This window comes from Peromyscus maniculatus, chromosome 23 (assembly GCF_049852395.1).
Source record: "Peromyscus maniculatus bairdii isolate BWxNUB_F1_BW_parent chromosome 23, HU_Pman_BW_mat_3.1, whole genome shotgun sequence".
Classification (NCBI taxonomy): domain Eukaryota; kingdom Metazoa; phylum Chordata; class Mammalia; order Rodentia; family Cricetidae; genus Peromyscus; species Peromyscus maniculatus.
Genome location: NC_134874.1, coordinates 13,102,564 through 13,129,399, shown reverse-complemented (window position 1 = coordinate 13,129,399; position 26,836 = coordinate 13,102,564). Strand labels below are relative to the sequence as shown.

The 26,836-nt window shown below is 44.7% G+C and overlaps 1 protein-coding gene across 9 annotated transcripts in view; it reads right to left on the bottom strand.

Moving 5' to 3' along the window:
• The window catches only part of Tmem116 (transmembrane protein 116), a 53,268-nt gene extending 29,621 nt beyond the window's left edge, over positions 1 to 23,647 (bottom strand). For 4 of the 9 annotated variants that reach the window (XM_076560225.1, XM_076560227.1, XM_076560223.1 and 1 more), the window contains exons 1-6: positions 23,513 to 23,646; positions 22,883 to 22,929; positions 22,006 to 22,069; positions 19,461 to 19,592; positions 3,455 to 3,559; positions 305 to 354 (exon numbers count right to left, since the gene is read on the bottom strand). In XM_076560225.1, coding sequence (XP_076416340.1) covers positions 305 to 354; positions 3,455 to 3,559; positions 19,461 to 19,592; positions 22,006 to 22,069; positions 22,883 to 22,929; positions 23,513 to 23,560 — 446 coding nt within the window. In that variant the 5' untranslated portion in view covers positions 23,561 to 23,646. Of the gene's footprint in view, positions 1 to 304; positions 355 to 3,454; positions 3,560 to 19,460; positions 19,593 to 22,005; positions 22,070 to 22,882; positions 22,930 to 23,507 lie in introns of all 9 variants that reach the window. The other 5 variants (XM_076560222.1, XM_076560220.1, XM_076560224.1 and 2 more) reach the window with 3 other exon arrangements.
• Between the last annotated feature and the right edge of the window lie 3,189 nt (positions 23,648 to 26,836).

Here is a 26,836-nt window from a genome sequence, read left to right as displayed (position 1 = left end):
AATGCAGCTGGTCCGGCTAGCAGGTGTGCTGAGCTCTGGGTTCAGTGCGAGGCTGCCTTGATGTATAAGAGAGAGCGGTGAGGAAAGAGGCTGACATCAACCTCTGGCCTTCAGATGCACGCACAGATGCATGCACCCCAACACGGTCACAAAGAACTGGTGTAACAGAGTCGGAGTTAAACCCAGCTCTCTGACATCAAACTGCTTCCTACCATCTCCCGCTGTGAAGCCCCAGGAGTGATGGGAAATGAAGAGAAGAGGCCATTGTTCCTTGGCCACCTTACCAGGAAGACAAAAATCTTACCTTGACAAAATGAACACCACGTGACCACATTGGTGACTACGATCTATCACCTGTGAAAAGAATAGACATATGTGAAAAATGTTCGGACCAGCGTCAAACTCTCCAGTAAACACACACACACACACACACACACACACACACACACACACACACATACACATGTCCAGCAGCCACATTGCTTTGTCAGCCATATTGTTTATGGAATCCATCAGTCAGTTCCCTTGGTGCTGGAGATGACAGTGTTTTATCTATATTACTATGCTAAAAGGAAACAATAAATAAAAAAAAACCAGAAGACTACAGGAAGTAATTTAATCTAAGGCTTGAGTGCTGAAACAAATTCTTTTAGGAATAAAGGCATATATGAAATCAAAGAGTGTTTTATTCTTTTAGACCCAGAAAGGTATGGGTGAATGAAGCTATGCACAAGTTGACCAGCACAAAGTATTAATAGGCTCATGCTGACACGACAGAGTCAGAGAAGCCTTTGAATACAAGATCATTGCATTCCAGAGGACGGAGCGTTTAGAATCTGGAGACCTAGAAGATGGTTCAATTGATGAAGTGGTCACTGAGCAAGCACAGGGACCTAAGTTCAGATCCCTAGCGAGAAACCAGGCAGAGCACCTCTCGTCAGTAACCTTAGCACTGTGGAAGAGGCAAGGAAAGATACAGATCCTGGAGGCATCACAGGCCAATCAGACTAGCACAAAGAGCAAAATCCAGCTTCAGTGAGAAATAATGTCTCAAAAACAAAAAACACAACAACAAAAAAAGGTGGACTGCGCCGGGCAGTGGTGGCACACACCTTTAATCCCGGTACTCTGGAGTCAGAGGTAGGCAGATCTCTATGAGTTCAAGGCCAGCCTGATCTACAGAGCGAGTTCCAGGACAGCCAGGACTGTTACATAGAGAAAAACCAAGGGGGAAAAAAAAGGTGGAGAGCAGAAGAGGAAAGCAGTTGGTGTTGATGACCAATTTCTACTTGCTGACGCACAGGCGCACACACTGCACATACACCACACACACAGTATGGAGCATTACATAGGGCGATGGAATATGTACTTATCACAGAAAAGTCTTGGGTTCAAATCCACAGCACTCCCAGACAGACAGACAGAGGAACACTCCCCACGCGCATCCGAGACTGAACATTTACAGCAGCCTGGCGGCTATGAACTTGGTATTCTGAAGGAAAGGTCATGGCCTATGGGTTTGCCTTTCACACTGGCCAGCACGGCCCCGCTCAGCCCCAGGCTCTGGGTGAAGCCCTGAACAAAGCCACAGGCCCTTCCTAACGGGCAGAAGACACCGATGCCCGTGGAGCGCCCAGAGTGGGCAAGATCAAAAGGCAGCAGAGTGGAATTCCCGTTGTACACAGCAGCTACTCCCCGCACAGAGCCACTTACACGAATATAAAATGAAAGTGTCAGCCCCTGCTTAAATTAGTCCATTTCCATAAGTCTATACCTTGCCACGTGGCTGGTGGCCCACCGGCATCTTCACATGCTGCTGGTCATGGCGGCATCTGGCAGTCAGTCCTTCTGCCTTCCTGTCCTTTTATTTCTCCTCCCTATTAGTCCCGCCTATCCTTCCTGCCTAGCCACAGCCGATCAGGTTTTATTTATTGATCAATCAGAACAACTTGACATACAGACCATCCCCCAGCACAGCCAAGTGCAGACCATCTCAGACACCTGCACTCAGGCCCATGGTCCTAATCATCCTCTATGCGGACCTGCTGGGTAACGCTACAAAGAACCCAAGAAGGGCTCCCACAGGACATACAGAACATCCCACAGCAGACAAAAGACACAGAGATCAAGAGGTAGAGAATTCGAATCTGACTCGCTCTTGTTTGAATGGCTGCAGAGGGGAATGTTTTTACTTCTGTCCTCAATGCAACACTGATGCTTCACTGAAGACTCTGAGCTAATCCCTAATGCCTTTAATCCACACACGCCTCCACTTACTCACACAACAAATAGTGAGCTATTTCACGTGTTCACTCTCCTTTGTTTAAGAAGTAATCTACAGAGCCGGGCAGTGGTGGCTCACACCTTTAATCCCAGCACTCGGGAGGCAGAGACAGGCGGATCTCTGTGAGTTCGAGGCCACCCTGGGCTACCAAGTGAGATCCAGGAAAGGTGCAAAGCCACACAGAGAAACCCTGTCTCGAAAAACCAAAAAAAAAAAAAAAAAAAAAAAAAAAGGTAATCTACAGGCTCTATGAACAGGGTAGAGTAACTTTCTAGAGCGTTTATCATGCTCTTAACAAAAGTTTACTTTAAAAGAAATCAAATAATGACTATTGCAGAAGTAAGATTAGAATATTTAGTAATGTGTATAAGATTAAAATGGGCCTGTGTTTTGTAGCTCAGTTGGTGGAGTGTTTCCTAATGTTCTAGAGATCCTGGGTCCAATCTCAGCACCACATAAACTGGGTGTAGTGGTCCACACCTAGAATCCCAGCACTTGGGAAATAGAGATAAGAAGATAAGAAGTTCAAGGTCATCCTTGACTATGTAGTGAATCTGGGGACAGGCTGGGCTACATGGGACCCTCTCCCAAAAACAAATAAATAACAATAACAACAAAAAGATTAAATCAGATGTGGTGGTGCATGCTTTTAATCCCAGCACTTGGGAGGCAGAGGCAGGCGGATCTCTGTGAGTTCCAGTTTGAGGCCAGTCTGGTCTACATGTGAGTTCCAGGACAGCCAAGGCTACACAGAGAAACTCTGTCTCAATAAACAAACAAACAAACAAACACACATACATACATGATAAACAAATAAATTAAATTAAAAAAAGAAATATATAAGTTGGGTGGCGGCGGCGGCGGCGATGACACACATCTTTAATCCCAGCACTCAGGAAGCAGAGGCAAGTGGATCTTTGAGTTTGAGGCCAGCCTGGTCTACATTGAGTTCCAGGACAGCCAGGACTACACAGAAAAACCCTGTCTCGAAAAACAAAACACCAACCAACCAACCAAACAAACAAACCTTGTATGTGTCGAGGGAGGAGAGAAGTGGTGTCAGCAGATGGAAACTGGGGACATTCCTTCATCAGCTTCCGCACACTCACTCGTCAGTGCTGAGCGCTGGCACGGCTTACTGAGAACTCGGGGAGACCCTTCTCTGCTTACCTGTGCAGCTGTGCCCTGTCCACTCTGGCTGTGCTTCATCCTCAGCTCCGTGTGCAGATGCCAGGTGTAACTGATGGTGTGGAGGAGGGAGGCAAGGTACAGTATCTAGGTGAGAGTCGAAACAGCCCATCGTAAATGTTCCGTTCCCACGTCCTTAAATGTATTCCAAACCATTCAGCTTCATCTCACCCTTTGGACTGTTCGGAACCACAGATATCCACCTCCTCTCATCTAACTGTTCCACTTTTCTGAGTCTCTGTCAATCTATCATCATCATCATCATTATTACTGTGTGTGTAGCACAGCACACATGTGTCAGAGGCCAGCTGTGGAGTGGGTTCTCTCCCTCCACCTCACCTGGGTTCTAGGGACGGAACTCAGTCCCCAGGTTCGTGTGGAAAGAGCTTTCACCTTCTGAACCATCTCATGGGCTCTGTGTTCAACTTTCAATAATGGTTGATATATTAATCCATTTTCATACTATAACAAAATATTGGAGGCAGACTACTTTCGAGGAAAAGGGTTTTGGCTCATAGTTCTGGAGGTACAAGATTTAGAGTCTCATCGGGTAATACTGTCTTGATGTCAGAATCCTGGAATGGTGTCGATTATCTCAGCAGAAGATGAAGAACATGTTTGTTAACTGTCTCTCTTCATAAAGCCACCAGGACTAACTCATGTGCTTCTAATAACCTCACAGTTCTCATCATCCCCTGAAGACTCCACCCCCCACTAAACAGCAGAGCAAGTCTCCAACCTGCCAATGCTATACATATGAATCGTGTACAAGTTAGTGTCTATGTGTGTGTACACACTTATCTGCAAGATTTGGGTAATTTAAGTACTACACAAATTTGATGTGGACAAAAACCCCCATAGAAATAGCCTATTGTATTTGAACTAAACCTTTCATTCAAAACTTAGGCTACACAGGCAAGATAACTTTAAAAACAAAAATGGGAAAAGCCCAGGACCAGATGGTTTCAGTGCAGAATTCTACCAGACCTTCAAAGAAGAATACCAGTACTCTTCAAACTGTTCCACACAATAGAAACAGAAGGAACACTACCAAACTCTTTTTATGAGGCTACAATTACCCTGATACCCAAACCACACAAAGATGCAACAAAGGAAGAGAATTACAAACCAATCTCCCTCATGAACATTGATGCAAAAAAACTCAACAAAATATTGGCAAACCAAATCCAAGAATACATCAAAACAATTATCCATCACGACCAAGTAGGATTCATCCCAGGGATGCAAGGATGGTTCAACGTACGAAAATCAGTCAATGTAATACGCCATATAAACTGAAAGAAAAAAACCACATGATCATCTCATTAGATGCTGAAAAAGTCTTTGACAAAATCCAACACCCCATCATGATAAAGGTCTTAGAAAGATCAGGAATACAAGGAACATTCCTAAACATAATAAAGGCAATTTACAGCAAGCCAACAGCCAACATCAAATTAAATGGAGAGAAACTCAAAGTGATACCACTAAAATCAGGAACAAGACAAGGCTCTCCACTCTCCCCATATTTATTCAATATAGTACTAGAAGTTCTAGCTAGAGCAATAATACAACAAAAGGAGATCAAAGGGATACAAATTGGAAAGGAAGAAGTCAAACTTTCACTATTTGCAGATGATATTATAGTCTACATAAGTGACCCCAAAAACTCTACCAGGGAACTCCTACAGCTGATAAACTCCTTCAGTAAAGAGGCAGGATACAAGAACAACTCAAAAAAATCAGTAGTCCTCCTATACACAAATGATAAAAGGGCTGAGAAAGAAGTCAGAGAAACATCATCCTTTACAATAGCCAGAAGTAATATAAAATACCTTGGGATAATACTAACTAAACAAGTGAAGGACCTTTTTGATAAGAACTTTAAATCTCTAAAGAAAGAAATTGAAGAAGATATCAGAAAATGGAAGGATCTCCCATGCTCATGGATAGGTAGGATTAACATAGTAAAAATGACAATCTTACCAAAAGCAATATACAGATTCAATGCAATCCCCATCAAAATCCCAACACAATTCTTCACAGACTTGAAAAGAAAAATACTCAACTTCATATGGAAAAACAAAAGGCCCAGGATAGCTAAAAGAATCCTATATTATAAAGCAACCTTTGCAGGCATCACCATCCCTGACCTCAAGCTATATTACAGAGCTATAGTAATAAAAACAGCTTGGTACTGGTATAAAAACAGACATACGAACCAATAGAACAGAAATTAAGACCCTAACATTAATCCATGCACATATGAACACCTGATTTTTGACAAAGAAGCCAAAACTATACAATGGAAAAAAGAAAGTATTTTCAACAAATGGTACTGGCATAACTGGATGTCAATATGTAAAAGATTACAAATAGATCTATATCTGTCACCATGCACAAAACTCAAGTCCAAGTGGATCAAAGACCTCAACATAAATCCATTTACACTAAACTTAATAGAAAACAAAGTAGGAAGTACTCTTGAACGCATTGGCACTGGAGACCACTTCCTAAATAAAACACCAACAGCACAGACACAAAGCTCAACAATTAATAAATGGGACCTCTTGAAACTGAGAAGCTTTTGCAGGGCGAAAGACACGGTCAATAAGACAAAAAGACAGTCAACAGAATAGGAAAAGATCGGGGCTGGAGACATGGCTCAGAGGTTAAGAGCACCGACTGCTCTTCCAGAGGTCCTGAGTTCAATTCCCAGCACGCACATGGTGGCTCACAACCATCTGTAATGAGATCTGGTGCCCTCTTCTGTGTACATTAAAAAAAAAAAAAATGGGAAAAGATCTTCACCAACCCCACATCTGACAGAGGATTGATCTCCACAGTATATAAAGAACTCAAGAAACTAGACATCAAAATACTAAACAGTCCAATTAAAAAATGGGCTAAAGAGCTAAACAGAGAATTCACAAAATAAGAATCACAAATGACTGAAAGACATTTAAAGAAATGTTCAACATCCTTAATCATCAGAGAAATGCAAATCAAAATGACTCTGAGATACCACCTGACACCTGTCAGAACCTGGGTTCAGTTCTCAGCACCCACAGCAGGCTACTCACAACTGCCTGTAACTCCAGCTCTAGGGGATCTGATACCCGCTTCTGGACGGCACAAGCACCCGTATGCATGTGTACAATAATATATTATACATAACACATATATACATAAATAAAAATAAGACGAACCATCTTCTTAAAAAAGAACCAAAGAGCAGTTAACTAGTTAACTCATATGATAAAAAAGAAACCACATGACACCATGTAAGGGATGAATTCCTGCTCCTGCACAGCTAAGGTAACAAGATTTACTCTTCAACCCCATGTAAGCAAAAGCTGGAGCTGGGCAGACAGCTCACTGGATGACACACTTACCCCACCAATGAAGTTCAAATCCCCAGTACCCACAGACAAAGCCAGGCATAGGCCATCAAGGTGGTTCAGCAAGGAGAGGTACTTCCTGCCAAGCTTGACAATCTTAGTTCAATCTTTGGGATGCACACACAGACACACAGACACAGACACACACACACACACACACACACATAGACACACACAGACACACACACACACACACACACACACACACACACACACACACACTATACATGTATAAAAATTTTAAAAAGGCCCGGCAGTGGTGGCCCATGCCTTTAATCTCAGCACTCGGGAGGCAGAGCCACGTGGATCTCTGGGAGTTCGAGGCCAGCCTGGGCTACATTGTGAGAGCCAGGAAAGGCACCAAAATTATACAGAGAAACCCTGTCTCGAAAAACCAAAAATAAAATAAAATAAAAATAAAACTTTAAAAAGAAGGCAGGCTCCACTACATGTGCCTGTGCAGAGACAGGTGAGTCCCAGGGACTCATGGGCCACTCCACCTCGTCAAAGTGACGAGCTTGAGAGAAAATAACAAACCCTGTCTCAAGAAATATGGCATAAAGCTATAATAGAAAACAACCATCATCTTCCTCTGGTCTCTACACACACGTACATGAATTGCCGTACGCGCACATGCATATGTCCATGTGCACAGACGCGCGCGCACGCGCGCGCACACACACACACACACACAGAGACAGACAGATATAATTAACGTAAGTGATTTCTGGAAACAGTATTTTGTCCATATATTAAAAAGGCAAAAAGAACGGTAGCAACACAAAGAGGCAATTACTACATGATAGAGCTTACAGAGCCAGACCTGAGTGTGGACCAGAGTGGTGGTTGCTAGGGGCGACGGGGAAGGGAGCGTCTGTCCACCAGTCACTTTGGAGAGTGACAGGATAAGCCGCACAGGGTTTGGAGAGGATCATGATGTCTCAGATTGATTGGGGTGGTGTGTATCTGGGGTCTACCCCTTATGAAAAGGTTAGGGATGACAACCAAGAGAAGAGATAAACAGAGGTCTATTGCATTAGGACGGTGCTATCTGGGAGTCAAACCACAGAAATAAAGGTAAAAATGTATCCCCCAAAGAAAACTGATAAGCTTAGTATAATTATAAACATGTGTCTTTCTTTCTATTCCTTGCTTCTTTATGAACACATTATAAGCCAGGTTATGGTGGCCCACACCTTTAATACCAGCACTCAGGAGGCAAAGGCAGGCAGATCCCTGAGTTCCAGGCCAGCCTGGTCTACAGAGCTAGTTCCAGGACAGCCAGGGCTACATAGTGAGACCCTGTCTCAAAAACTAAAAACCAACCAACCAACCAAACATAAACTCCAAAAAACACATTTTAAAAAAGGATACTCGCCGGGCGTTGGTGGCGCACGCCTTTAATCCCAGCACTCGGGAGGCAGAGGCAGGCGGATCTCTGTGAGTTCGAGGCCAGCCTGGGCTACCAAGTGAGTTCCAGGAAAGGCACAAAGCTACACAGAGAAACCCTGTCTCGAAAAAACCAAAAAAAAAAAAAAAAAAAAAAAAAGGATACTCTTAGCACTTTACTGTTGGTCTGTAACGTCTACATGTGTATAGTAATATGTGTAAGAACAGTGTAACATGGAGAAATGAAGCTACAAAGACGCTCTTCATTGTACAATGTTCTAATGTAGACCCACTGCAAACTGAAACTATATGAGCATTGTAGTGTGACAATACAGTACCCTGGAGTCTGGCTGTTTGCCCTTGAGACTATGTGTGTGGCTGACTGGGAGGGAGCTGTAGCTGACATGTCCTAGGATCATGAGATTTAGTATTGCATATTGCCAGCCTAGGAAACAACTAAAATTCAAAATCTGAAGTACAGTTTCTACCTAAGGCATACTGCTTTCATGTCTTTTTTTTTTTTTCTTTTGTTGTTTGCAAGAGTCTCACTATGTAAGTCTGACTGGCCTGGAACTCACAAAGATCTGCTAGTCCCTGACTCCTGAGTGCTGGGATTAAATGTTTGCACCACCATGCTCACTTCTTTAAAAAAAAAAGGGGGGGGGTGCTGGAGAGATGGCTCAGAGGTTAAGGGCACTGGCTGCTCTTCCAGAGGACCTGAGTTTAATTCCCAGCAACCACATGGTGACTCACAACCATCTGTAATGAGATCTGAGGTCCTCTTCTGATCTGCAGGGACACATGCAAGCAGAACATTGTATATATAATAAATAAATCTTTAAAAAAAAAATAATGGCCATGCGGTGGTGGTGCATGCCTTTAATCCCAGCACTCGGGAGGCAGAGGCAGGCGGATCTCTGTGAATTTGAGGCCAGCCTGGGCTACCAAGTGAGTCCCAGGAAAGGCGCAAAGCTACACAGAAAAACCCTGTCTTGAAAAACCAAAAAAAAAAAAAAAAAAAAAAAAAAAAAAAATGTCTACAGTAAAATGTGAAATGTGACCTGGTCATTTCTTTTCCCTTTTGCTGACCTATAGGCAATTTCACTTAAGGCCAGTAGAGGGAGCCAGGATATCATGAAACAGATTCCTCAGCAGACTCAGGCATAATAAACGTTCCTTTATGTTCTCATATGTAAAGAGGAGAGGAAACTGATTGGGCTGGGGAAAAATTGATTAATTTTAAAAAATTAAGAACTTGGGCCGGGCGGCGCACGCCTTTACTCCCATTACTCGGGAGGCAGAGGCAGATGGATCTCTATGAGTTCGAGGCCAGCCTGGTCTACAAATCGAGTTCCAGGAAAGGCGCAAAGCTGCACAATGCAGTATGTCCAGACAGCAAATTCCAGAGTCTCGGCTTTCTTTATCCTTTGTTGGTCTTGTTTTTGAGGCAAGGTCTCCTGTCACTGAGGCTGGCCTTGAGCTCACGATGTGGGTGAGCATGACCCTGTAGCCCTCCCTCCTCCTGCCTCTACCTCCAAAATGTTGGCTACAGACACGAACCACCAAACCTAGCTCATAATCCCGGTATTCAACCAGAATTCAAAAATCTGAAGTGTCCGCCGGGCGGTGGTGGCGCACACCTTTAATCCCAGCACTCGGGAGGCAGAGCCAGGCGGATCTCTGTGAGTTCGAGGCCAGCCTGGGCTACCAAGTGAGCTCCAGGAAAGGCGCAAAGCTACGCAGAGAAACCCTGTCTCGAAAAACCAAAAAAAAAATAAAAATAAAAATAAACAAAAATCTGAAGTGTCACATGGTGGCACATACTTGTAATCCTAGCACTTGAAAGTTGAGACAGGAGGATGGCCACACATTTGAGGCTAGCCTGCGTCTCACAGTAAGCTCCATGTAAGTGAGGCTATGAGATCCTGTCAAACAAACCTTGATATTCTTGTTAGCTTATTTACAAGATGAATGCACGTAAAATTGACTCTTAGTAAAAAATAAAGTGGTCAAGGTTATTACAGGGAATAGTCTCCAACTAAGTATAAATTTACTCTCAATTTTTGTCAGTTATTTCAATAATCTGAACGCCTATATGTTTTCAATGTTGAAAAGGTTATTTGTACCCCTTTGATATTTAACAATCAGAGGATCAAACAAACAACCTACTCAATGATAACGTTACCTACCGAACCCCTCACTGGGAGAAGGCACAAGGTCCTTGTGCTCACAATCACTGGAGAAACTAGGAATGTTAAACACACAGGGTTGTCTCCTCAATGGAGGTGATATATACCTGTTTTTCACCCTGAAAAAATGCTGGGTCTGGATGCAGTTGATAGCCTGGTGACCCCAGCTGACTGTAGGGCCAGGCCACTTCTGAATCCCCCAGACTATTATGCTTATCCCCGACTCTTCTTAAGACCTTTATTTTGAACACTGTTTCTTAGTCAATAAAACCCACATTTATGGGAGATGTCACTTCTCCTTCCTGACAACCTAGGTAACTTCTGTGTTATCTGCAGGGCCAGGCCACTCCTAACTGAATTCTTTCTCCCTGGCCCTTATCTTGAGCATTGTTTCTGTCTGTAGTAGTTTGCATGTAACTGGACCCCATAATCTCATAGGGAGTGGCACTATTAGGAGGTGTGGCTTTGTTGGAGTGGGTATGGCCTTGTTAGAGGAAGTGTGTCACTGTGGGGGCAGGCTTTGAGGTTTCCTATGCTCAGGATACTGCCCAGTGTCTCAGTTGACTTCCTGTTGCCTGGAAGACATAGGACTCTCAGCTACCAGCCCCACGTCTGCCTGCACGCTGCCATGCTCGCCATGATGGTGATAACAGACTGAACCTCTGAACTGTGAGCAAGCCATGCAAATTAAATGTTTTCCTTTAAAAGAATTGCTATGGTCAAAAGAAGGGGGGAGGTGGGTGGCTGGAGAGATGGTTCAGCAGTTAAAAGCACTGACTGATCTTCCAGAGGACTCGGGTTCAATTCCCAATATCCATATGGCAGCTCACAAGTATCTGTAATTCCAAGATCCAACAGCCTCACACAGATATACATTCAGGCAAACATGAACAAAATAAAAAAAAAGAGTTGCTGTGGTCCAAATGGTGTCTCTTCACAGCAATAAAAACCCTAAGTTTCTGAGTCAGAAAACCTGCCTTTTAAGGAGGAGGTCATATATACTTTGTAAAGAATTTCAATGTAAATATGTCTTCAGCTTTTAAACACACAGGATTGAGTTAATTATTATTAGAAAACTCTTTTTCAAGATGGTGCCATGCTTAAATATGGCTGAAATAAACTGCCTGAGGTCAGACTCTAGAAGTTTGAACCAGCACTGGCTACTGAGGTGTGCTGAACTGGATTTCCTTCTTGCCTATCAAGGACCAGCACTCTGCTGGTCCTGTATTTGCAGAGACCTGTATACAAACCATTGTAAAATGTAGGGCTTAGAGTTAGGAGAGGTAAGCCCAAGGGGTCAGACTGGCACTGAGAACATAGTAACAAGCCCAGATGATGAAATCTCGTGAGATGCTTCAACTAAAACATGCTCCCTATTGACAGATGGAGAAAGCAACAGACCACTAAGCATGTGAAGCAAACATCAAACCTGCCAGTGAATCTTTTTTTAAGCTCCAAAAATATGATAGTTCACATCAACCATGAGCAAGTACTCTTCAATTTTTGCCTAATTTGGTCTTCACCTTTACCCTAATTCCTGTTTTAAGTGAGAAAACTATGACTCAGAGGTTTTAGATTGATTAAGAAGTACATGGCTACTTGTTATTATGACGGCTTTTTAAAAATTTTAATGTCTGTCTTTTGAGACGGGGTTTCTCTGTGTAGCCCTGGCTGTCCTGGAACTCACTCTGTAGACCAGGCTGTCCTTGGATTCAGAGAGATCCGCCTGCCTCTGTCTCCCAAGAGCAAGGATAAAAGGTGTGTGCTACCATGACTGGCTACCAAGGCTATCAATGCAGTTTCTCATTTGCTGTAGACATGAATGTATTAAACACAAACAAACCAACAAAAACCCCACTGCCACTACATTTTCTATGTCCCCTTTTGTTAGCAATCAACCTGTTGGGAACATTGTGTTGCTAAGGAGGTCTCGAGAAATACTACACATTGTCAACACGGTGCCTGCTCGGAGCGCCGACCTTCGTGAGTCTCTCCCAGGTGCTAACAGTAAGGTACTTTGTATATCTGGGGGGAAGTCTGACTAGGGCAGAGTGGGTCAGGACATTTAGCTGGTATCTCCCTTCTTACAAAGCGGGCTGATCACCAACCAGGCTAAGAATGTGTTCTGTGAGCAAAGACCTCCTTGAGCAATGCTGGAGGAAGTGTTTCTGTACACTGTGAATAGATGCTGTTCCCACTGTTAAAAAATAAGCTGCTTGGGGCTGGGGATTTAACTCAGTGGTAGAGCACTTGCTTAGCAAGCACAAGGCCCTGGGTTCCGTCCTCAGCTGGGGGGGGAGGGACTGCTTTGGCCTATGACAAGGCAGCTTAGAGGCAGGCGGGAAATCTAAGGAGAGAGACAGGAAAGATAAAGGCAGGGTCTGGAGAGACATCAGCCTGCTGCCCAAGGAACAACACGCCAGCAGACTGGTAAAGCCATGGAACACGTGGCAAAACACCGATTAATAGAAATGGGTTAATTTAAGATATAAGAGCTAGCTAGCAAGAGATCTGCCATAGGCCATATAGTTTATAAATAGTATTAAGCCTCTGAGTGGTTATTTTATAAGTGCTGCGGGACCTCAGGGCTGGGTGGGACCAGGAAAACTTACTGCTACGGAGGATTCTTAACTTTGGAGGATCTTTACCTTCAGTGACTTTAGAAGACAGTGAAGGAATCAAATCACACCTGTTAAATCCCTTAAGTAACAACTTGACTTTACAAAAAAAAAACAAAAACAAAAAACAAGAACAAAAAAAGCCCACAGCTAATAGGTAGAAGAGATGGAATTTGTTTTTTATTTGTTTGTTTTGTTGTTGTTGATTTTTTGAGACAGGGTTTCTTTATGTTAACAGCCCTGGCTGTCCTGGAACTCAATTTATAGACCAGGCTGGCCTCGAACTCACAGAGATCCACCTGGCTCTGCCTCCCGAGTGCTGGGATTAAAGGCGTGCGCAGCATTTCCGGCTGTTGTTTTGTTTTTGAGATGAGGTCTCTGTAGCTTTGGCCAACCCAGAACCCACTATGTAGAGCAAGCTGGCCTCGAACTCACAGAGATCTGCCTGCCTCTGCCTCCCCAGGCTATGTGGCTGAAGACTCTGGAACGTTAACTCGATGCCACAAACATGATGTCATTTGCAACCCAAACTGACCTCTCTACAGCATGTGACCAGCATGCTCTTTCAGGAACTAGAAACCCACATTTCAGTCCAGAACACCCAAGAACAAAGACACGCTGGAGGGCATTTCTGACGTCATCATTGCTCCCTGTTCTCTGCTCGACAGAATTCTGAGCAGAGCAGCACTCTGAGGCCCTCTGGAAAAAAGCACAGAATTTGTTCCTGACTCCAAGCTTGACCTAGGGGACAATTTAAAACACCTCAGCATCTCAAACCACGGAGCAGAGGAGACAGTGCAGGGAAGAGACAAGGACTTACTCAAATGTGACTCTGGTACCATAAACCTGGTTACTGATTGGCTGAATTGACAAAAGAAATAACCTTTAAAACCCCCTAACATTCTATTAATCAAAGCAAAGGTTATCCCTGATGGCTTGGTTCTCTTGGCCACTTTGCTTCCTAGTAAGATCTGGAAGGGAAGGCCAGGTCTGAATAAATGTTGACTTCTTGTGTTCCCAGCTCTGTGAAGTGGCCTCAGGTACTCCAGCTTGGCCAAGCCTGTTCCCTTACAGCTCTGGGCTCCATGAAAGTCTTCCGTTTCCTGAATCAGGTTCAGGAACAGTGCTCACATGCTCGAGCTACGCAGACAGAAGGTGAACAAATCTAATTTTTACCCCTTGTTCATCCAGGCAGAGAAGGAAAATCAAGGAAGATCCTGAGGCTTCTTGAAGCTTCAGTAGGCCTAGCACACGAACGACATTCACTGGCTGATAATGGTCTAGACACACAAGAAAGCGTCCGCAATAATGATGGGTTTCTGATGGGGCTAAGTTTACCATTTATTTTCTAGAGACTTATTTTTATTTTATGTCTGTGAGTGTTTTGCCTTACTCTCTATGCACCACATTTGTGCTTGACCCCTGGGAGGCCAGAGGAGAGTGTCGAACCCGCTGGAGCTGGAGTCACAGGCTGGGAGCCACAGTGTTATACTGAGACCAAACCCCGGGCCTCTGCAAGAACAAGACCTCTCACCACTGAGCCATCTTCCCAGCACCAAGAACCACTACCTTTGAAGTTGCATTTTACCAAGTTTCCTTTTTCTCAAATTATATTTATTTCACAAATGGTATTTTTTTTTTCTTTTTGGTTTTTCGAGACAGGGTTTCTCTGTGTAACAGCCCTGGCTGTCCTGGAACTTACTATGTAGACCAGGTTGGTCCAAACTCACAGAGATCCACCTGCCTCTGCCTCCTGAGTGCTGAGATTAAAGGAATATATACCACTGCCCAGCTTTTTAAAATTTTCCTAATTCACCAAAACAAAAAGTACAGGATATTATATCACCTCCCAGGGATTTTATTTTTATTCATCTGCAAAATGATGAAGCCTAGGAACCACTGTGCTCCTTGGCATGTCACATAGAACAGCAGAAGTTTCACACACGTGGAAATCAAGTACACCTTTGGAAGGTAGATCTCTGGGAGTTCGAAGTCAGCCTGGTCTATAAAGCAAGCTCCAGGACAGCCAGGGCTGTTATACAGAGAAAACCTATTTTGAAAAAACACACACACACAAAGCAAACAAATGGTCCCCATAGTGAGTGTCACTGTTAGGAGGTGTGGCTTGTAGCAGTAGGGATGGCCTTGTTGGCTGAAGTACATCACTGGGGTGGACTTTGAGGTCTCAAATGCTCAAGTCATAGCTGGGAGGTGGTGGTGCATGCCTTTAATCCCAGAGGCAGGTGATCTCTGAGTTCGAGGGAGGCCTGGTCTACAGAGGGAGTTCCAGAACAGCAGGGCAACACAGAGAAACCCTTTAGACACAAAAACGAAACAAATAAACAAAAAACGCTCAAGCCAGGCCCAGGGTCTCTTCCTGCTGCCTTTGGATCTGGATGGAGAGCTCTCGGCTCCTTCTCCAGCACCGTGTCTGCCTGCACGCCGCCATGCCCTGCCATGCTGACCATTGACTAAGCCTGTGAAACTGTAAGCCAGCCCCAGTTAAATGTTTTATTTCACGGGAGTTGTCATGGTCACGGGGTCTCTCCACAGCAACACAACATCGACTAAGACAACGGGCAGGGATGAAAGGAGAAGGGAAGGACACTCTCCCCCTGCCACTGTGAGAACAAACTGCCCTCGATCTCCCGTTCCCGCTGCCACTATGTTCTGTGTGAGAAAACCACCAAGCAGACAAGACCCAACTCCCGAAAACTGTCCTGCATGCCACATACGCACCGCAGCATGTGCACATGTGCACAGAACACAACCTAGAAACATGATAAAACGCCAGTCTGAGACCTGAAGAGTGAACAGCAGCGGGGACCGCGGATGGAAGCCAAAGGTGGTGACATGAGCTGTGCGGAAGTGAGTCTCTCACCTCCCTTCCTTCCTCTCTCCACTGTCACTGCTGATGTTGGCATCTGTTGGCTGTACAATCACGTGGGAGACCGAGAGAACGCACCCTGCCTGTGTGTGTCATCGTCCCACGGGCACGGATGGAAGGAGGAGGGACAGGGAGAAAGCCAGGTGGGCACCAGCCTGCACCTCCTGACATGGTGTCACCTAGTTCATGCTCCCGCTGCCACCACAAGCAATCTTGAACCCAGTGTTCTGAAACTATGAGCCAAAACACATCTTCCCTTCTTCCTTCCTGTCAGGTACTCCGGTCACAGCAACATGAAAGTAACAAGAACCTAGTCACGCACAACTCAGACAAAGTCCCTGGTGAGCGGGATGTTCTGGAGGGAAGGCCAGAGTGAGAGGACCAGACCAGGGAGCTTTGGCTTTGTGATAAAGACATACAGGTCTCAGCTTAGTCACGCACCGCCTGCATGCACAAATGGGCTAATCCGGACATGAAGGCACAGAGAACTGGACTGAGGTTGAGCACAGATGTGACCAGACACAATTACCATTCTTGACTTAATCAATCTCCAGAAACTTATGGAAGGATCCAGAATCTGTATGACAACATTCGCAACATCAAAGATGCAATCCTAAACTACAGGACATGTAATTAACAGGAAAATGTGAAAAGATCAGGGAGAGGACTCTAGGAAAGACCAATAAAAAACATCTTATGCAGACATTCAGAGCGGGCACTGTAACACGCATCCTCCGGGGGTAAAGCAACACTCAGTGTGGCCACTGTAACTGGTATACGCCAGTGGGTAAAGGACAACACAATGCAGTGGTTTTGAGGGTGATGGAAATAGAAATGCTCTGCTTTCTCAATTACCCTGATGATTTTATGAGGGATGGTTAGTACTAATGCCAACTCGACGGGATCCAGACCCACTTAGGAGAAGAGCTTCAGGCATGTCTGGTTGGGGCTCTCGAGATTGGGTTAGCTGAGGTAGGAAGACTCACCCTAAAGGTGAGCAGCACCATCCCATGGCTGGGGCCCCGGACCGCATCAAAGGAAGAACGCAAGCTGAGCACCAGCGTTGGTCTCTCTCTGTTTCCTGACCACAGGTACAACGTGATCAACTGTGTCACACCCTGCCACCATGCCTTTGGACTGCACCCTCAGACTGTGAGCACAGATAAACCCTCCTGCTTTAAGGTGTCTTTGTCAGGTGTGTTGTAGAAGCAACACAGGAATTGATGAATGAAGACACACATACAGTCACACTGATAAAACTGTCCACCTACATATCCATGCACCTCCTACACACAACACACACAGCAAAGTGTGTATTTTACCGCAGAGATAGCTCAACACAGCTGTCAGGGAGAAAAGGGAGATTAATCACGCCTATGCCACGCACAAGGTGAGTGTTGTTACCAGCCATTTAGCAGGCCGGGACAGCGAGGCTCAGAGAGGTGAAGTAACAACTGCCCAGGGTCAAAGTTAATCCAGAAACCCACAGCTGACTTTTATATGTTTTAATAAATTCAACAGAACATTTGCTCTGATTGTGAGTATTTCATGGTGTGTATGTGTGTTTGTATGGGCATGAGCAAGTGAGTGTGCAGATGCACGAGTGTGCACACATGTGCGTGTGGAGGCCAGAGGTCAACTTCAAGTGTCTTCCTTGACTGAGCTCTATGTTATTTTTTGAGGTAAAGTCTCTCGCTGGGCCACGAGGCTCACCAATTAGGTTAGGCCAACTGATCAGCAAGTCCCAGAGATCCACCTGTCTTTACACCCCTCCAGCACTGGATTATGGGTTCACCACCTCACTCAACGTTTCCATAGGTTCTGGGGGCCCCATCTCAGGTCCGCATACTTGAGCAGCAGACACTTTACCAACTGAACCTTCCTCCCAGTCCCTTCAATGAATGTTTGTTGTTTTTAATTTCAAAGACTAAAATAGCTCTTCATCTGAAAAAATATGACCTTGACTCTACTTAACCAGTGAAGTTATTGGCAGGATTGAACAAAGTATATCTCTAAAATAGTTAAAGCCCTCCATGATTTGTGATATGTAAATACATGGATTTTATTGGCCAGTCACACATTACAGGTTGTGTATCCCATGTCTGAACTAGTTGGTAGTGTTTACAATTTGAGATATCTGCTGTGCAGTGGTGGCCCACACCTTTAGTCCCAGCACTCGGAAAGCAGAGACAGATGGATCTCTGTGAGTTCCAGGCCAGCCTGGTCTATAGAACTAGTTCTAGGATAGCCAAGGCTACACAAAGAAACCCTGTCTTGAAAACAAAAAAACAACAAAAAGATTTAAGGTATTTTTAGATTGGGAATAAGCTTCCGTATGCACACACACAGATACACATGGCTGTGCACATATACAGATACATGTATGCATACACACATACACACACACACACACACACACACACACACACCTGCACACAAGATATGTTGGGGACTCTACAAGTCTAAACAAGAGGTTTACTATGTTTCATATATGAAATATTAGACATATTTTCCAAAGGTAATTTTTAAAAAAACATTGTGACTATCTGCATTTTGACTACGACCTGCCACAGGAGGTCCATTGCACATTTTCTCACAGAATTTCACATTCTTGATAATTTCACCTTTCTGTTGATATGGTCTCAACTTGTGTTACTTTCCTAGTAAAAGAGAAGACACTTCTCCTTAAGTAACAGACTCCAGAGAATGTCCATTCTAACCTCCTCTTTTTTTACAGGGCAAGTCTCAGAGATTCAGAAGCAGCAGCCCACATTGACGGTGTTGTACGACTTAACTTACTGATATAGTTCACGGAAGGCATGATGTGACCCTACACCATAACCGGTGGTGTCTTTAAAACTCAATGTTTATTATAACCTCACAGCACAAAATTATGTAGTCATTTCAAAAGTTACAGAAAAAGTATTTCAGTATATAGAGATATGGTCAAAATAGGACTAACATATCATTACAAAACATTAATCTACTAATATATATATATGTTTTTTTTTTTCCAAGACAAGGTTTCTCTGTATAGTTATGGTGCCTGTCCTGGAACTCTCTCTGTAGACCAGGCTGGCCTCGAACTCATGGAGATCCACCTGCCTCTGCCTCCTGAGTGCTGGGATTGAAGGCGTGCGCCACCACCGCCTGGTGCAGTAGCTATTTTTAAGATGAAAAGTGATAGCCGGGCGGTGGTGGCGCACGCCTTTAATCCCAGCACTCGGGAGGCAGAGGCAGGAGGACCTCTGTGAGTTCCAGGCCAGCCTGGGCTACCAAGTGAGTCCCAGGAAAGGCGCAAAGCTACACAGAGAAACCCTGTCTCGAAAAACCAAAAAAAAAAAAAAAAAAAAAAAAAGATGAAAAGTGATAAAACTGTTGTATCAAAGTGTAACAATGAGCAATGCATCTGTCTGTCCACAACGGATCATCTCAGATCTGAACTGTACTTAGATCTGAAGGTACCTCCCGTGCACAGTGTTGGTGGAATCTAGGAATACTCACCTCCCCGACTGTCTGTAGGTTATAGCAGATGCTGTCCTTGTGGGCTGCCGAAGTTCCATAGAGAAGTGCTTTGATGAGCCAGCAAATTGCCAGGAGCAGGTCAGAAAAACTCAGGTAAAAGAGTGGTTTTATCTGTCAAAAGCCACAAAATCTTAATTCAGTAAGTGATGGAGCTAGGAGAAAGAACACACAGATTATCTTTACATTTTATGCTTTGAGCAGGCAGCTGGAGCCATTGTTTGCAAAGCCAGGGCCTCTGCCATTGTGTGTAAAGGAAGATTCCAGATAGGAAGGGATCTGTGATGACCACTGCACTTCAAAGTCCTGGAGTAAGAGGGCTCCTGGACAGCTCAGCACTCTCACCCTTAGGGCCAAAGAGGGAATGGGCAGATGAACGGTTTCCAGTGAAGCTGTCACGTAAGTGCCGGGGTGCACAGTCAACATGAGCTAGATAACGGTGTCATAAACTTCATGCCTACAGATGCAGCTGAGGACTTGAAAAGTGAGAGGAATGCCAGGATGGAAAATATGCTGCCTTCTAAGCCTTCTGACTACACTGATGAAGTCTTCATAGTTTCTTGGTTTTGTATGCATTTGGGTGAGGATGGCACGTATGTACATGTGCTCACATCGGAAGAGGTGTGCCCCTGTGTATGGACGTGAGGACAAAAGAGGAGGACACTCCACCTTGTTCGGTGAGACAGTGAAGGCACTGAAGCCATAATGGACTGAGGGCCAGCAACTCTCCAGTGGTCCTCTGTGTCCAGCTACACAGCACTGAGGCAGAGGCATGCACACGACCAAGCCCCGCCTTTTACCTGAACTCAGGGCTTGCTTCAGTCTTTCACAGCACACACTCTTACTCCCTCAGCCAATGACTGCTTACTTTTTAGTATCTTTGGGCCTCCCTGTTCCCAATTGTTCTTTTTTTAATCACTCTATTTTATTATTTAGTTAATTTTTGAGACAGGATCTCACTCTGTAGACCAGGCTGCCTTCCAGCTGCCTCTGCCTCCTGAGTGCAGGGATTAAAGGCGTGCGCCGCCGCACCCAGCTCTTTTCTGATTATTCTACAGAAGAAATATAAAATGTTTATTGACACACAAGAGAAAAATCTAAGAAATATGTAGTGATCATGAATGTAAGGTACTATAAAATGTCAGCTCTCTTTAAATGGATCTGCGAATTAAATGCATCTTATTCGCTACAGATTTCCCTGTGGAATTTAACGAGCTGACTTGAAATCTGAAAAGTGTATTAACCAGGTATAGCCGAACAGGCTGGTGATTGTGGTGCTCAGCAGACAAAGGCAGAGAATCAAGAATGTGAAGCTACCTGGGCTACAGCAAGACTACCTGGGATTCATAACAAGGTGGTATCAAAGGAACATCGAGGGTTTAAAGCCCCGAGAAAACATATCTAGACTATACTAACACTGTATCTGTTTAACTCGGAGAGAACTGGTCTTCTGAAAAGCCTTGATCTGCTACTTGGGTGTGCAACTTAATCTTGGGCCTCTGTGGTTTCCTCAGGCATGAAATGGGCCAAACCACATTCTTCACGGTCTTCCAGACACAGCAGCTCCCTGGCACACACAGAGGCCACACTGTGGCTAGCTGTGAGCCACCATTCGGCCCGATTGCAGCAATAACGGCGCCTGTCCTTTAAGATCTTTATTGAGCTGGCAAGAAGACCACTCATGCCAGCTCTTCATGAGTCGGGGGGTGGGGAGACTGGGGGGGTTGGGGGGTGCACATGTCAGCCTGTGTTTTATTCCGAGTTGGAGTCTCACCATGCCCATTAGGAAGGCTTTTAACTTGAACATTTTGGTGTGATTAAAAAATAAAAAGGATTTTTTTCTTTTCAAAATGAAACTAAGAGCTGAGGAGGATGGGACAGCAAACAAGTGTGTTTCAAGCAGACAAGTCTTGAAACTGCCTCTTGGCCACGCCAGTGTTCTCACAAGTCGAGATCAGAAAGCTCACCTAAGCTGGCCGTGGTGGCGAATGCCTTTAGCTCCAGCACTCGGGAGGCCAGGCAGGTGGATTTCTGTGAGTTCCAGGCCAACCCAGTCTACAGAGTGAGTTCCAGGGCTATAGAGAGACCCTGTCTCAAAAAGAAAGAAAGAAAGAAAGGAAGGAAGGAAGAAAAGAAAAGAAAAGAAAAGAAAAGAAAAGAAAAGAAAAGAAAAGAAAAGAAAAGAAAAGAGAAAAGAAAAGACGCCGCTCACCTGGAGGGAAGGCCTTACCATACTTAAAACCCATACAGGCCTCAAACTTCAGACAGCAGCTTCCTTAATCTTAATAATTCACAGTACAAAGAGAGCCACACTTAATAGCTAACCTCTAGGAACTGAAGGTTATAGCTACAGTCCTGCCCAGAAGAAAAGGGAGTTCTGTGGACAGAGGGAAACATTCCCATCTATTATGAGGAAATTATTAGTAAATCATGGAATTATCCAGTGTGCACAGGTTGGTGCTTTCCTGACACTTACTTCAAAGGCTAAGTCAACAGTAGTTCAAATTCAATGGAAAGACGCTCTCACCTCTGCAGACGTCTGTGGGTTCTGGAACACAGCATAAGTGATAAGCGAACTCGAACCTATAACACTGAGAGACACAGACCATTGGCCGTTACAATACAGCGGTAAGACTCTGATTTTTATAATTCATTGGCACAATTGATATGAAATATACCACATATTTTTACATTTAGATTACTTTGTGAATTTTCATGCCATCCTTTTCTAGAGGCATGCCAATTTTCTCAGTATCATTCCAATTTCTCTCACTACATAGCCTCTGATGGCCTAGAACCCACTATGTAGACCAAGCTGGCCTCAAACTCACAGTGATCCTCCTGCTTCAGTCCCACAAGTGCTGGGATTAGATGTGAGCAGCCACGTTCACCTTCCTCCCAGGGTTTAACATAGTCAGTTCTGAGGTGAGTGCCTGAAGCTGGTCTGCACCAGATGAGTGCCTTTCCTCATTTCCTGTTACTTAAATTCTTACTTCCACTGGGGGTGTAGGTGTGGTGACCCACCAGATGAGGGAGGCCAAGGTCAATGTCAGTGAGGAGCTCCCAGAACCAGCTGGACTGGCTAGCCAGCAGCCCCCAAGAGCCTCTGTCTCTGCCTCCCAAGGCAGAGACAACAGGCAGGTAACAACAGAGCCGGCTTTTCATGTGAGTGCTGGGGATCCTAACTCAGCTTCTCATGCTTAGGAAGCAAGCGCTTTATCCACTAGGTCATCTTCCCAGTCCCTGTACCTTTTACTAGTGAGGAAATACCAACATAGGAAAAAATTTCTAACCAAAAAGTAAAATGCAACCCTCAAGAACAAGATGTAGGAAGCTGTACAGGTCTCCTGTTTGCTCATGCAATTCCAACAGTCATGTGACAGGAGACTGAAAAAAAATCATACCTGAGAGTAGCCGTGGCAAACTGTATCCACTGTATTGCAGGAAAAAACTAAACAAGAGAGAGAGAGAAAAGTCAATCTCTTACATTTAATGTTCAATCTGACTTCCGTTTTGGTGTTTATTAACCATCTCTTCAGCACAGACCTTCAAACCCACTCCAGGTCTGGGAAGGAGTGAAATCTGAGCAGAGCTGTGCGAAGGCAGAACCTCGCGGCCCTCGACCCAGCTCCTTCTAAAAGTCAAAGTTTAAAGGAAACAGAGCCCTGAGTGGGACGTGACTGGATAAGAACACAAAGTTGAGAAAATCACAAGGACGAAATGAGAGAGAGAGAGAGAGAGAGAGAGAGAGAGAGAGAGAGAGAGAGAGAGAGAGAGAAAGAAAGAAAGAAAGAAAGAAAGAAAGAAAGAAAGAAAGAAAGAAAGAAAGAAAGAAAGAAAGAAAGAAAGAAAGAAAGAAAGAGAGGAAAGGCTGAGGTTTCAGGGAGAATAGACAGACCTAAGTGAAAGTGACTGACAGAAAGTTAAAAGGACAGAAGAGGGGGAGTTACTGGTGTGGAGAGGAGCACTGTGAGAACACAGAACAGAGGAAGAAAGGAGCAGACGGAGGGGAGGACGACCAGCTTTGACCTTACAGGGTCCCATCTGCCTTCCAGAGGGCGAGTCTCCGGCGGGAGGGCCATAAGGACTCCAGTCCCAGCGACCTCCAGCCCAGGCCCTTCTCAGTCAGGCTCCCAACAGGTAGCTCCACCCCTGCCCCAGCTGGGCTCCACCTCATCTAATCCTGCCCTTACCTTAAGGGCAGGAGGTGGAAGGGCCAAGGAGAAGGACAAAACAGAAAGAGCAGGCGACAGAAGAAACCAAGTTGTAAGAAACGTTAGAAAGTTTAAGACGGAGCAAGAGGCAGGAGTAATAAAAATCACAGAGAGTATTTCATAGGTTAAAAAAAAAGATAAAGTTGCAAAAGAGAAATAGAACAGGAAAAGGGGAAGAGAAAGAAATGGGGTAAAACAGAAGCCTTTTAAAAGTTATCCCTGCTTGGGGACAGAATGATGAGAAAGATGGTACATTCAATTAATGAAGTTGTGGTAATAGTGAAAAATCAAGAAGAGAATAGGTTTTGTTTTGGTTTTCTTTTTTGGTTTTTTTTGAGACAGGGTTTCTCTGTGTAGCCCTGGCTGTCCTAGAACTAGCTCTGTAGACCAGGCTGGCCTTAAACTCACAGCCATCCACCTGCCTCTGCCTCCCGAGTGCTGGGATTAAAGGCGTGTGCCACCACCGCCCAGTGAGAGAAGAGTTATTAATGCTTGTTATATTCAATATTAACATATTAAATACTATTTTATGTCATGCCATTTACTCAGCACACTTAAGTGTAATCAATTTTGTATAAATCAATGTGTTATGAGTCATACAAAGACAAACACAATCTAGATGGAGGCTTCCAGGAGCTTAGAACACAGTGGGGAAATGGTGTGAACACCAACAGTCTGAACAGGGCAATGATGTAGAGAGCAGCATGTGGGCAGCGTCTGGGGGGTCTGCCCGAGCCTGGGGGAGAGGAAACACAAGAACACTCACTGCTTTAACTATACTTTCCCATGTCCAGCAAACATCTCTCGTGTGTCTAAGTGCTGGAGACTGAGCCCAGAGCCTGCCAAATGTCACACATGCGTGCTGACCGCTGTCCCAGCTCTTGAACACTGTCACGAACACTTGCATGGCTGGAATGATTTCAATGCATGGTGTTCACATCACAGTGAGAATATAGTCTAGCATGGAAGACCAGACGTGGTTAAGTGGGAGATTTTATTTACTAATTTGTCTTAAACAAGTAAAGATTGGTAGGGATGAGTCTTGGGAACATTTGGAGGTCTCGAATCGTGTCCACCTTCTGAGGGTGTGGAGACTAGTGACACTGTCACTGAGTGATAAGAAAATGCTCTGGGACAAAAGACTCTCTTGTTCCTCAAGACAAGTCTCAGATTGTTCAGAGAACTTTTCCCTTTGGCATATTGCTACAGTGTCTCTGCCACCTTCCTGCATGAATGCATGTGTGCCTGTGTGTGCATACACATACGTATATGTGTGTTTGTATGTGTGCAGGAGTACTTTCTTCTTGTGGTCCCTTTGCAAATAGAACTTTGCCCTTTTTTGCTTACAAGGCTAACCCAAACTCAATGAAATCAGTCATATCCCATTTCTGCTTCTGTGTCTAAGCACTTCTGTTGGTTTGTGTGTATCTTCTTGTGTGGTTCTGAGACTGAACCCATGAGCTCATGCACACCAGACAGCTGCCCCATCCCAGCCCCATTCTCTTTTCTAAGAACCTCTATTACAAGTTCAGGTACATGTACTTCAGTGACCGTGATGGGCACAGCACGTATGCTACATATCTATCCACAACACAGGAATTCTCTGAACTTCTAACATGTATATATGCTGTTTTGTTGCTGTTGGTATTTTTGTTCTTGTTTGGAAATAGGATCTCACTTAACTGCAGCCCTGCAGCCCTGAACTTGCTATGTAGACTAGGATGGCCTTGAATTTGTAACATTCCTGCCTCTACCTCCAGAATGCTGAAATTACAAAATGAGCCACAATACCCAGCCTAAAGCTTTACAATAATAATGGCTGACTTTTAAGTGGTTTCTATGTATAAAGATATATGCTGTGGTAGTTTGAATGTAACTGGGCTCCATAATCTCATAGGGTGCGGAATATGGTGGTTTGAAAAAAAAATAGCCCCCCAAAGGGAGTGGCACTACTAGGAGGTGTGGTCTTGTTGAAGTAGGTGTGGCCTTGTTGGAGGAACTGTGGAGGCGGGCTCTGAGGTCTCCTATGCTCAAGCTACACCCAGTATCACAGGTCACTTCCCGTTGTCTGTGGATCAAGATGTAGCCAGCACCATGTCTGCCTGCATGTTGCCATGTCCTGCCATGATCATAATGGATAAAACCTCTGTAAGTCACCACCTTAATTAAATGTCTTCTTTATAGGAGCTGCTGTGGTCATGTGCTCTTCACAGCAATAAAAACCCTAACTTAAGACATAGGTTAGCTGGGCAGTGGTGGTGCACACCTCTGATACCAGCACTCAGGAGGCAGAGTCAGGCAGATCTCTGTGAGTTCGAGGCCAGCCTGGGCTACAGAGTGAGATCCAGGACAGGCATCAAAGCTACACAGAGAGAGACCCTGTCTCTGGAAAAAAAAAAAAAAAAGCAAAGAAAAAGTTAACATTTTAGTCCTTTCCACAATTTTCTTTTGTTTTGTTTTTTCAAGACAGAGTTTCTCTGTATAGTCCTTGCTGTCCTGGAACTCACTCTGAGACCAGGCTGGCCTTGAACTCACAGAGATCCGCCTACTTCTGCCTCCAAAGTGCTGGGATTAAAGGTGTGTGCCACCACTGCACAGGAAGGTATTAAAAAAGTCATACCAGGCTAACATGTTCTCTTTGGACAGAATAACTACATTGAGTGTATATGGCATTTGGACAGAGTAGTTGGTGGGAAATTTCATGATATAAAACTAACAAACTTTGCCAAGCATGGTGGCCTACACCTTAAACCCAGCACTCGGGAGGCAGAGGCAGGCAGATATCTGTGAGTTCAAAGTTATTATGATCTACACAGTGAGTTCCAGGAAAGCCAGGGCTACCTACAACAACCCTGTGTCAAAGAACAGCAATACTTTAGACGAAGCAGTATTATACTTAAGGCCATTTCTTGCACAAACAAACCCTGACCACCATCTACACCCTGTGCTTCAGTAACACAGGTGAGAAGCTGAATTTTTCAGGCACCTCCCTTCCACAGGCTCAGACAGGCTTGTTTCCAGGAGCTGGGACCTGACTTCTGCCACCGGTGAGAACTGGCCATAAGCTGTTTGTGCCCTTGACATGGTGCATGGACAGGTCAGTCTCCCAGCTGGGCTACAGCTCGGTGCTCTCCTAGGAGATGT